The 12520-nt window shown below is 35.3% G+C and overlaps 1 protein-coding gene across 1 annotated transcript; it reads right to left on the minus strand.

Moving 5' to 3' along the window:
- Positions 1-1114: 1114 nt before the first annotated feature.
- Positions 1115-11746, minus strand: LOC121410749. The gene is made up of 7 exons (XM_041603028.1): positions 10075-11746; positions 6949-7088; positions 5679-5819; positions 4790-4946; positions 4012-4153; positions 2388-2539; positions 1115-1841 (listed from the first exon to the last, which is right to left on the minus strand). Exons 1-7 carry the CDS (start codon positions 11549-11551, stop codon positions 1498-1500), a joined length of 2553 nt encoding a protein of 850 aa, XP_041458962.1. The 5' UTR covers positions 11552-11746; the 3' UTR covers positions 1115-1497.
- Positions 11747-12520: the final 774 nt, after the last annotated feature.

Below are 12520 nucleotides of genomic sequence, written 5' to 3' on the forward strand. Positions count from 1 at the left end.
TGCGAGCGCGAAGCGCGAGCGAAAATTTTATACAGGCCTAGTGAAAGAGTCTCTTTATTTTCTAAGTCTTCCCCTCACATTGATCCTATTTATTCAGTCGTCTTCCTCCTCTCTTTTCCTTTTTTTTCTTTCCTTTTTTTGCTTCGCCAACAGGGGACCCGGGCCCCTCGGCCCCCTGGATCCGCCTATGAAAAAATCTTAATCCCGTTATTACGAAAGCCACGATTGGCCCTTCGTAACTGATCGCGAAATTTTGAACCATTCAAACATTTTCTACGATCAATACGATTGCCACAACTGATTTGATATGATCTGATACAATCTGATAAGATCACTACGATCACTTCACGATTGAGTACGATGTTCGAATCGTGGCGCGAACTAGGTATCATTTTAAACAAAATTATTAACTCTGTAAGTGCACCGTGGTAATTTGTTTACATTTTGTACAAATCTGGAAAATTCTCATAAATAAGCAATGAATACATGTTGTAGAACTAAGAGCGAAATATCCCCACAACGCTTGTAATTTCCATTAAAAGGGAAAATTAAGTGTCAATATATTCCTGAATGATTTTTAACATTCTTTAATGCTTGCATAAATGGAGAAAAAAAACTTATCTAAGCAAAATGCTTATGATTTTAACGTGCTTTGTAATCGTTGTCGATAATATTGCACGTTTCAAAATTCATATTTCAATTCGTGTTTCTTTCGATTCCAACAAGAAAAAAATATTGCAATAACACCGCATATCATAATCATATATAGATCGAGATATGCACATAATCCTTTTATCCATGAGTAAACACAACAAAATGTTAGAGTAAATTACGATCGTTTATCTGTGGAAATTGAAATATACGATTCTTTAGACAGTATCATCTTTCGCGTGATCAGCTTGCCAAGAAAGTGAGTTTGTCTCGTCACCTGGATTTTAAAAAGGGGTTAATTATACTTGCTCATTAATGACATTTTATGTCTGAAACATCTAAGTCCCGTTTTACAGAGACTTTTTTATAATTTCAAAATGCACCATTTCTATAAGGCAAGTTTACCAGATCTGCCAATCAAATTGAATGATTTCAGTAGCTTTAAACTGTTTTTGCAAATTTGTAAATTTTAACAAATTTTATGAAATTGACCCAACATTGGAACTTAACATCATAAAGCTTTACAGTTTTGAATTTTTTTGCATACGAATTATTCAACATCCATTGTATATAATCCATACAGAAAAATTCAATGATAGTCGTTTTGAGTTTCAATTCAAATTTTTGACATTTTCGAACTGAATTTTTAAATGCAAAATCATATCAAATTCTGTTCCATAATGTGTACTAATCAACATAAAACGGTTGAAATATTATTTAAAAGATATAAAAGAACAATGGTATAAGAAATTAATGTGAGTTGTGGGGGGGGGAACAATGAAATCAAGTATATAGGCATATATACTGAGGTAATTCCCTAAATGATTTCATGAAAAAAGTGTTCTATTATTTGATAATGGCTAGTTTCATGCTGAGGCATTTAGTGATTTCACACGATAGTAACTGCCACTTGATACCATGTATCTCCTTATCCACCTTGTCTGGGTGGTACTGACTGATTGCTCGAATCAATAACTTCTTCTTTGATGATGATGACGACGACGATGTCGAAGATACGTCAGGAGATTTGGTACCCTTTGGCGGCCACATGCGATAAACCTGCTTAACAAATTCTTCAATGGAGAGCTTTGAGAAAAGATCCAGCATTCGTATGTCAGACTTCAGTTGGCCCATTGCCATCTTCTTCGCCTCTTCATCCGCCTTTTCCCGTTGCTGACGCACTTGTGCTTCTTTAAACACAAACAAAATACATGAGGAACACATTATTGAAATCAATTAATCTATGACGATTTTCTAATTATTTTACATTTTTGTATTGTCTTTTCAAAAGGAACGTTGTTATTATCTCATTGTCATTCAGAAAATTTAATTTTGACAGAGATTCATGCTATCTAATTTTCAACAAATAGGTAATGAATTTGGCCATTATTATCCTAATTGCACAGTAGTGTTTAGCAGTATATTGTGTGCCTTCATATTGTCAGTCATCATAGCATCATCATTCTTTTGCATCTCGTCATTTGTGTTTTTCGGTTTTTTTTTCAGAATGACGTATCAATAAGATATATTTAACGTCAAGGACCAACCTCTGACACTACAACCAAAGGAAGGTAAAAATTAAAACAAAAATGCCTTGCTCGGGGCATGATGTGCCTTGGCCAAGTTTTGAACCCCTGACTGTCATGTAAGTGACCATGTACTCGGCCACAGCACTTCCATGGTTTAATTATTATTACTATTTTTAGCTTTCTCATCATTATCATCATGATCGTCACCTTTTACTCTTGCTAAAGCCTTTCTGACAAGGCTCTCGTGGTAGTCAACGTTCTTCTTCAACGCATTGACACTCAGACGAATGGTTGGTTCTACATCATCATATAACATATTCTCTGCTTCTCCAAGAGGAACACAACAGTCTTTCAGATACCTGGATTGAATACAAATAAGATAATTATTTTCTTCCTTTTCTCAATTCTCGTTTTATAGCATAACGGTATGGAGACGGTGTTGAGGCCATGGAAATCCACTCCCCTCACACGATACTTACATGAACAATCTCTTCATGCAGAGGAGAGCAACCAGGAGATGTATCACAGTAGAATACTTTGCATCTATAGCGACATTTAACTCCGTCAAAGATAGCTTACAGTCACCGTTACATTATACAGAGCCTTTGTTGTTATATCACATATTGAATTACTGAACTTGCTGAATTTTACTGAACAAAATAATCGTCGACAAAATAAAATGTGATTCTTTGTAGACATGTGAGCGTGACGCGACAATCTATTTTTTTTGTCGTTTTGACTTTCATTAAAGGGGAAGTTCACCCTGACAAAAAGTTTATTGTAAAAATAGCAGAAAAAATAATGAAAAATATTGCCGAAGGTTTGAGAGAAATTCATCAAATAATTAAAAAGTTATTAGAATTTCAATTATTTGATTTGTGACGTCATATGCGAGCAGCATTCCTACATAGCGAATGGTAAAAAATCAATGAAATGTCATTTTCTCAGAAAATTGAAAATGGTCTTCACTGTAACTTTTGTATATCAATAGGCAAATCGTTTCATACCCGATCATGACAAGAAAACAAAATTAAGTCATCAGGAACCATACAAAATTGGAAATTCATACATTTTATATAAAATAACACATGGGGCAGCTGCTCGTTTATGACGTCACAAATCCAAAATTTTGAACCCTAATAACTTTCTTACTCTTTAACGGATTTTCCTCAAACCTTCACCAATATTTTTTACTATTTTTTCTGCTATTTTTACAACAAAGTTTTCTTCAGGGTGAACTTCCCCTTTAACTAATTCACTGTTTATTGAAATCACTGCATTCTTGATTGAATCGATACAGAAATGAATGGTGATTAATATTCAATAATTATTCTATTAATATTTTTTAACCATGATTAAAATGATATTACGATTATGCATGATTACTGCCTTTGTAAACAAATTTTGTCTACATCTACAATTCAATTGAAGATTAAAGTGAATTCGTTTGTCACATCTACAAATTTCAATCTGCTTTGCACAATGATTTTAGGGGAATTTTATTTCAATAAATATTTGAAATTGTTTTCCTGGGAGCAGCATGCTCGGTGCTTGCAATAATCGTATACACTTATATCTAAAATGCTTGCTTTTGTCTACATGTCTTTTGCAGTGGCACAGAACATAGGTCTATAAATTAACGGTTTTAATAATCTTTATTCTACAATAAGTTTTGAATAAAGGAAAGCAAGAAAAGCGGAATATTAATGGAAAGGAAACGTCCTGGATAGCACAGGTAGCTTTCGTATACATGTATACGATCCCTGGAATAAACATAGTAGACATATACATTTTTATGAAATTGTAAGCCTTGAACAGAATTTCATTTTACCCTTGGCAGTTTTCATACTCGTCGAACTGCAAAGCTTCCTTGCCCCTTTTCATATGGATATATGCAATGTGGAGATACCCGTTGATTTTGGCGCCACATGTAGGTAGGTATCCCAGATATTCCTTCAAAGTTGCTATCTGATCTGAGAAAGAAAGAAACCACGCAGAGAATATAAGTGGTCGATAAGTGCATGGGTTATTTTTTTTTGTTTGAGGGGGTATTGGATTCCCAGATCGTCAGACTGATAAAGGGGAAACACCAGAAAATTTGGTAAATTATCGTTTGCAAAAATGGATTGGCTCAATCGACTTCCATTATCTTTTTATTCCAGTACATGGACTATCAAGATATACATTCAGGATTCACAACTTTACTTTGGATTTTTAAGAAGAGTTGATAATACATATACTACGTACATGGTGCGTATATTCCATAGAGATATCTCTATGGTTATATTCATTGTTATATACCAATCAACAGAATACCTTTCCGTTTCATTAGATCAGACACTCGCAAAGTATTCAGCGGCGTATAATTCCCATCTGCAGTGGCGTAATGAGCCATATTGGAGGGGATATTATATGGCGTATCGGGCAGAATTTGTATAGTTACTAGCGAAGCAAGTGAGGAATAATTTTCAACATATTACAAAAAAATCAAATTTTGTGACACTTTTTTACCTAATGTTCAGAGATGTGTTTCAACAGCCTATAATTGCGATCAAAAGCCCGAATAACAACAAAATGGCCCTTAATAAACTAAAAAATGTTTTCAATACCATCGTCATCTTTAGGTGCAATCCAAGTTTTTATGTCATCGAGACAGCTCTGAATGGACTTCTCCAAATGCTTGGCCCAATCCTGTCCTCTGCAGATTCTTTTGTGATAAGCTTTGCTGAAGTACTGTAGAGCATCTTTGAAGTATTTGCCAGTTTCCTATTTCAAACATTCAAAGAAGATTAAAAGAACTTGGCGTGGAAATAGTGCTTTTCGGGGATAAATTTCGAATTAATTTCTTACTGTCCCATCCCCATTGACCCTGTTAATGGGCTATAAAATAAATCACAAATAAGTAGTACCCTTGAGTTGGATTACCCAGATTTTCCAAGCTTGAACAAAAATGGGAGTACATTTGCTATAAACCTATAATCAACTTTAAAACATAAGATTTACAATCATATCAATACAATACTCCAATAAACGGGTGATATGCCATTATAAATAGCATTTGGGTATAGTCTGGAGTCAACTTCGTTGCTGTGACATAATGAAACACAACCTTGGACCCGCTTATAATGTTCGGGAGTTAATGGATGTATTGCTTAAATTTCACCCCAAAAAATGACAAGAAATAGGCATACGCTACAAAACAAATAAATTAAGATTATAACTAGTTATCGATTAGTTAGTTTAACTGGCATGAACTGCCAATATAACTCTCTTAAAGATAATAAAAACAAACACCAAGAAGAAGAGTAAACGAAATAAAAGAAAGTTTAAATTACAATATCCCCAAGTGATAAATATTTCTCCAACAATTCATTGAAAGTCACTGCAACTTTTTTTTTAATGAAAACAATGCAGAAGTCTATTGTGTATGCATTCTGGTGTGATGGCACAATGTAAGTTTTTGCATGCAACAGACAACCGTTATACCATATAGCCTACCTTTTGATCAGAAGCACTTTTTGACGCCATGTGGAGCTTAGCCAACCTCCAACAAGTGGTTGCCGCGTTTTTCGCCGCTGACACAAAGTCCTCGTCTTGATACGACCAGTTGCAGGCTTTCTTGTAACAACCAAGCGCACTCTGAAGAGATCATTAAAGATTTTTTTTATTGAAAAATCGATACATTATCTGCCTTACAAATACATTAGTTTATATCATGTTTTTTTCATTAGTTAATGCTGTCAAAATAGCTTCGGTTATAGGCTGAATTCCGAAATATGATCTATGACCAAGTTCCAGTGAACACCATTGTTCTGGAAGAAGTATTGCAAATAATGAACTGGTGGCTCACTTCCACATATAGACCAGAAGGGAATTATGAATTTCCTATTTTACTGCCAGACAGTATTCGTAAGCAATTTACTTTAAGTGATTGTAACTACATGCTAAGATCATCGTCTCTAAAAATAGAATTACCCTTAGTTAAAAACAATTATAAAAAAAGAAGTTTACAGTACAGGGGGGCCAGAAGCTGGAACGCACTACCTAATGACTTAAACAGTTAAAAGTAACTAGTTTCAACATATTTAGATTGGACGCCAGAGTGATGTAAACATGTTTGTTCTGTTTGTTTGTTTTTCTTTGTAATATTGATGATATTTAATTGTATATTTATTTCGTATTATGTATCTTAATTGTATATACATGTAATGTGATTTTAATATGTATGCACGGACGTTCAGAAGAACAGCCATTGGCTGAAGTTCGTTTACCGTGTTGAAATAAAATAAAATGAAATATCACTTCCAGAATTTACCCAATATGTTTGAAGCAGATTGTTCTCCAAAACAAAAACAGATTATGAAACACGAATTACTGCTAAGATTTGTAATGCCTTATACCTTTAATTTTTCACTGTGTTCCCTGTGCTGAGCAAAGAGACATAAAAGTGCATTGCATAAAGTACACTTTTGCACAGCATTGTCAAAACAATGGTCTTAGAAACTTGAACAACGCATTATTCCGATGCTAGATGTATATTAATGAGATATCAATTTTTACTAATTTTATATTTTTTTAGGAATAGAGATATTGATGTTGGAATTCCTTTTTATACACCTAGCCGAGATCAAGACGACATGCAACAAAGGTGAAAGCAACGTCTTTCATGAAATCCTAGCAAAGTGCACAGAATGATCATAGATTATCATAATGGATAACGACATTTATCGAATTATAGTATATACGGAAAATGAATAAATGCCAAGACCTTTAAACTTATAGATTTGACCAAGTCACTCCTTTGATCTCGAGCTGACCTGAAGAAAAAGTTTCCTGCTTCTCTGCTTAAACTTGAAACGGTGGTTGATGCTTGCTTCTTGGTTTCCTTTTCAGGTGTCTTATTAGAGTCTTTTAACAAAATGATAAAAATAGAGGAATACCGAAATTAATGATGGGCCTCTAAAGAGAAATAATTTGATATTGATTTGTATTTTGTGTACTTAAAGCAAAGAAGTAAAGTAACATCGACTACAATGTTTACTGTCTTATTAAAAATCTAAAAATAAAAAATAAATCTAAAACAATCCATAGTCCATTTTCCCTCAATGACCGTTTTAGCCATTTTACAAGAAGCCCTGATTTACCAAGATCGGGTACAATAAACTAGTCGTTAATGTAAAAAAAAACACAATTTATTATATTCACAAAAAGAAAAATTAACCTTAATAATCCAATTTTACGATTCAATGGTCAAAACATATCCCGTGTTTCTGTGGTTAAATTTCTTGGTGTGTATATTGACGATAAACTGACTTGGCATGAGCACATTGGTGTCGTGTGCAATCGCATTGCAAAATGTGTGGGTGTTCTCTACAGACTTAAACACTTTCCTCGATATATTTTAATTATGTTGTATTATTCACTGATTCTATCACATATGAATTACTGTAATATTGCATGGGCTAGTGGGAATGATTATTTTATTTCTAGATTATTTATACTTCAAAAAAAGGCCATTCGTATAATTTGTAATGCCCCTTAAAATGCCCACTCATCCCTCTTTTTATTCAGTTGAACATGTTGAACGTATATGACACAAAGGTTTTCAATATTGCCTCATTTATGTTTATGTGTTCCAAAGGATTATTACCACAATATATACTTTCTAAATTTTCTCTCAATAATACTTTTCATGAATATAACACTCGCATTGCCACAAATTTTCATTTACCCAAGATAAGAACAAATGTTGCAAAAAATTCAATTTATTTTAAAGGTCCAATAGTTTGGAATAATATCCCAATGCATATAAGAAATATCCCTTCTTCAAAGAGTTTTAAAAAACATTTCAAATCCCATCTTTTGAGTTTGCATGACTTTGATTGAGTAATTCCTTTTTTTAATAGATACAATTCTTGTTCCCCCCCTTATCCATCTGTTTGTTTATTTCTTGCTGTTCTATACTCTGTATATATACAACGCATTACTTTAACTTTGTATAAGAGGTCGGCGTTTATAAGGCTTTTAGCTCTTTTTGTCGTCCTCAATTCCCATAAAACCTTTTGTTATGTAATTGTATTTTCTTTTGTTCTTATTACCTTTAATTGTTTATAATATTTCTCCTTTGTATGTATTCATGTTTTTATGGTGAATGAAATAAAATGAACTTGAACAAGAAGGCAGTGGCGTTATGAGCAAGAAAAAAAAATTAAGGGTAAGGCATATAGCGTAAAGAGCAAACATTTTCAAAAGCTGCAAGCGAGCAAAATCTTTGACTTCTTTAATACTAAAATCTTATTTTGTGATAGATTCTTAATATAGTATCCTATAAGGGCCCGTTTCCATAGGCGGTGGAAGCGGGGGGGGGGGACGGGGGGACGTGTCCCCCCCCCTAAATTTGAGGAGGGGGGACGGTCCCCCCCTAAATTTGTAGTTGATGACCTTTTTTTTTTTTGCTTGTCAATTTATTTTCCTACGCATCCCCCTAAAATTTTTAGGTTGAGAACCTTTTTTTTTTTTTTGCTTGTCATATTTTTTTTCTTGGGTTGTCCCCTCCTAAAATTTTTGGCTTCCGCCGCCAATGCCCGTTTCTCAACACCGTCGTAAGTCTAACTCTTGACTAAATCGGAGACAATGAGCTTCTTGTCCGCTAACCGTTTTACGAAGCCCTAATTTACCAAGATCGGGTACAATAACCTCACTAAATATTTATGACACACCCGAACCTGTCAAAACTTTTTTCTTAATGACGTAGTGACATATACTATATAACGTGCAAAAGTGCCTAGAAATTTGAAAATTATAATCTTACGTAATCAATCATAGAGGTTGAAATTACATCACAAAACAAGTAGGATAATGCATTTAATTATCATTGTAATACAAATAAACTATAAAAACTGTTGGTAAAACGCCACAAAACCATTTGTTTTGAAATAGTAAAATAATCGATAAAGATTCTACCACGTCATGCCATCCATAATGACTCGTCGTTTTCAGACACCTTTTTAACATTTATTCTATCTCTATATAGTTTATGCATAGAATTTGTCAAATCGTAAGTTTCGGTATCAAAGATTTTTAAAAAATTGTTAAACTATACTTCGGTGATGTTTGGAATCGTAAAAGACCGTAAAATTATCATCATTACAAAGAAAATTATGGTTTACTTTCATAAACTATTAAAATTGGATATCCCGGGGATATATACCCATCTCAACGTCAACATGTGATTTTTAGTCATGAAGTAAATTATTCATAATTCTATTTTCTCAGCAATTGAATGCTCCAATCTTCATGATCCAAGTATGTATGATGCATAATTTACCTGTGCTATTATTTTGAAAAGATGTATTTTTCAATTCATCACAATATTTGCAATTTTGTCGTAATTTTTCTTTTTTAGAATTATGCTATTTTGTAACTAAGGCTACATCTCATCTGCTCTTTTAACCGATAGTATCGATATCAAGGTATTCTAGTTAAGGAAGCCTTTCATGAAACAGGTTAAGTAAGATTGGAACTAACTCCGTGGTTGGTGGATAAAGATATAACTTGTCCAGGTGTTGAGAAACAGGCCCCAGAAACCACGACCCCATGCATGCAAGCCCCCTATCCCCATCTACGCCAGTGCAAAAAATATAATTATCTGACGTTGTTATCCAAATCAAATCACAGTTAATCATATTATTCAAGCTGACATACCAGTATTTAAACTAAACTGAGATATGGCAGTAAAATGCTCTTTTCTCTAAAACAAAAAAAAATTGTGACAAGTCACAAAACTGGATATCGAACGAATTATATCAATACGTTTGTTGTTGTTTTTTTCAACAAAAGTTCAGTTCTCGAAACCATTTTCTAAAATCTATATTTTGTTCATGGCCATAAATACCTGTTAGGTTTTCCTTGGACGCAGTGGTTCCTTTCATTTGGGGCTTGGTCTGGGTGGGTTGCTCTTCTGTTGCAGATCTACCCGTTGTCTTTGCGTCATCTGCATTGGTTCCACTTCCTTTCATATTTTGTTCTGAATTCCTGGCAGGTTTGGCATTCTCAGGAGTACTTCTGTTAGGCTTCTGATGATTTGGCCCTCTGGTCCCAGCGCTGAATGGATCTGCGTGTTTCATAGGAATATCGAAGCTTTTGGTTTTGCCAACGTACGAAAAACTATACAGGGTTGATCGTCTATCAAGATCTGATTTGTTTGCATTGATGTCAGATTTTCTGTCGGCGTTCTGTTCCTGAGGCTTCTGGCTGCTCAATCGCGGGGATCGCGGCGGGATACCCATGTAAATGAAGGAGCCTCTGTTTGAGGGATTCTTCAGAATACCTTTCTTAGGAAGATATGTAGATGGTTGTGGATTTGGAACTTTTTTCTCAGTATCCGACTTTTTGGTGTTAGTAGAAGTTTGAGTTGTCCTGTTTGCCCCCTCAGATGGCTCGCTTTTTCGCGGGAAAGGAACTCCAGTACCAAACGGATTCTTGCCGACACCAATTCCTGTATTAAGAGGATCAATCCCAAATCCAAATTGAAAGGGTTTGTATGTAGGTTTTGTTGGTTGTGGATCTGACTTTTTGCTCGGTTGGGAGAAATGCTGACTGGCGAATTGAGTCCCATCATTGAAGGTTCCAGAATTTTTAAAAGGTTTACTGTCGGTTTTCGCTTTTGTATACACTGACGGCTTACCGGTCTCCTCCCGCTTGAAACCATCACTATTAGCATGATTGGTATTGGGATGATGATCATTGCAGTCCTCGCAAAAGTACCCAGACTTGTGTGTATTATCTTTGACATTTGTTTTCCTTTCCTGATGTTTCATTCCTGGGCTGCTGTCCGCCTTTCTTCTGGGTGGAGGGGGTGGATCTCTCGGCCACCTAGTAGGTGATGCCGAAGGGCGACCTCTGTTCGGTACACTGAAGTCGTCATCGCTACTTTCACAATCGAAGTCTCCCCATTTTCGTTGCCTCGAACTCTCATGCCTGCTGCTTCCTTCTTTAGTGTCACGCCGTCGTCTCCATGCCCATCCTTCACTGTCTCCAAAATCATTTTCAGAATCTCTTCCATCAAGGTTGAAAGTATCATCCGAGTCCGACTCAAAGCCTTCTTGGTTAAGAATCCGAACCGACTCTGCTCTGTATCCTTTCGGACCTAAATACAAATCATATAACACCTCATCTCCAATTCGTATTTCATCTCCTCGTCGTCGACTTTCTTTTGAAACGGCTGAGATATGAAAAAATACATCCCGATATGTACCATCCTCGGTAATAAACCCATAACCACCCGTGCTAATATACCGCTTTACTACTCCAGTTACACCTGAAGTAACAAACTTTTTAGCATCACGACCGCCTCCTTTTCTGCTCGGCATGGCTATATAATAAGGCCTCTATCTATAATATTGATGAACGCTTTTCTCAACGTTTGTACCGATGTTCGGTTTTATAAGATTATGATACCGTTAAGTATTTACTGAAGCTGAATAAGACCACACTATACATTCAGAAAGTCAATTACAAATCCCGATAACAAACATCATTCCTGCCCTGTATTGCACAATGTTACCCACAATGCTCTGTGAATAATTGTGTCTGTGATAAGGGCTGTTGGGTTTTCCCCGCTACACCGAGATGTTCAGATAATGGGTTCCCTCCAAGTGGTTTTTCCCCCAATGAAGCATTATGCATGCAGAAACCTCAGGTACAGCTTTTTAAATTTGAAATACAGCTAGTGTAGCCTTCAAATTAACATTCTGTAAACTTACTGGTAGGAATATAACTGGTAAAGGACATTATAGTCTTCAAGTATTAGTATCAATGCTCTTGTTATACATGTACGTGAAAATGTATCTTGGTATGAAGTTTACTCCAAGTCATATTCTGGACATTATATTTTGGGACGTTTTTTCAACATTTTTCGTCTGACAATAATCACATCTGACAATTTTCGTAGGTTGTTTGTTTGATTCCGAATTGCAGTGGCGTAATGAGCCAAATATATATTTGTGTGGGGGAGGGCCGGGTGCTATGACCCCATTCCATGAGGTTCATTCGAGATATTCACCTTTTAAAGGGGAATTAAAAGCGATTCATGATGTCACTTTGTGAGTGTCTGATCCTGATGCATAATGCATGGGCTAACTCCGAACAGGTCTTTTAGTCGAGGTGAAATATACGGCAGGGAAATGGAAAATATGAATGATCATGCTACATCCATCCCGTAAGCGGCATATAGGCCCATTGTATGATTCCAATAAAAACAGTTACAATGGTTTTGTTGTATTATTAACCACATTCTAACTCAACCCGCCCCCATCCTGTAAGTTAGAAATTACCGTTAA

This window comes from Lytechinus variegatus, chromosome 3 (genome assembly GCF_018143015.1).
Source record: "Lytechinus variegatus isolate NC3 chromosome 3, Lvar_3.0, whole genome shotgun sequence".
NCBI classification, from domain to species: domain Eukaryota; kingdom Metazoa; phylum Echinodermata; class Echinoidea; order Temnopleuroida; family Toxopneustidae; genus Lytechinus; species Lytechinus variegatus.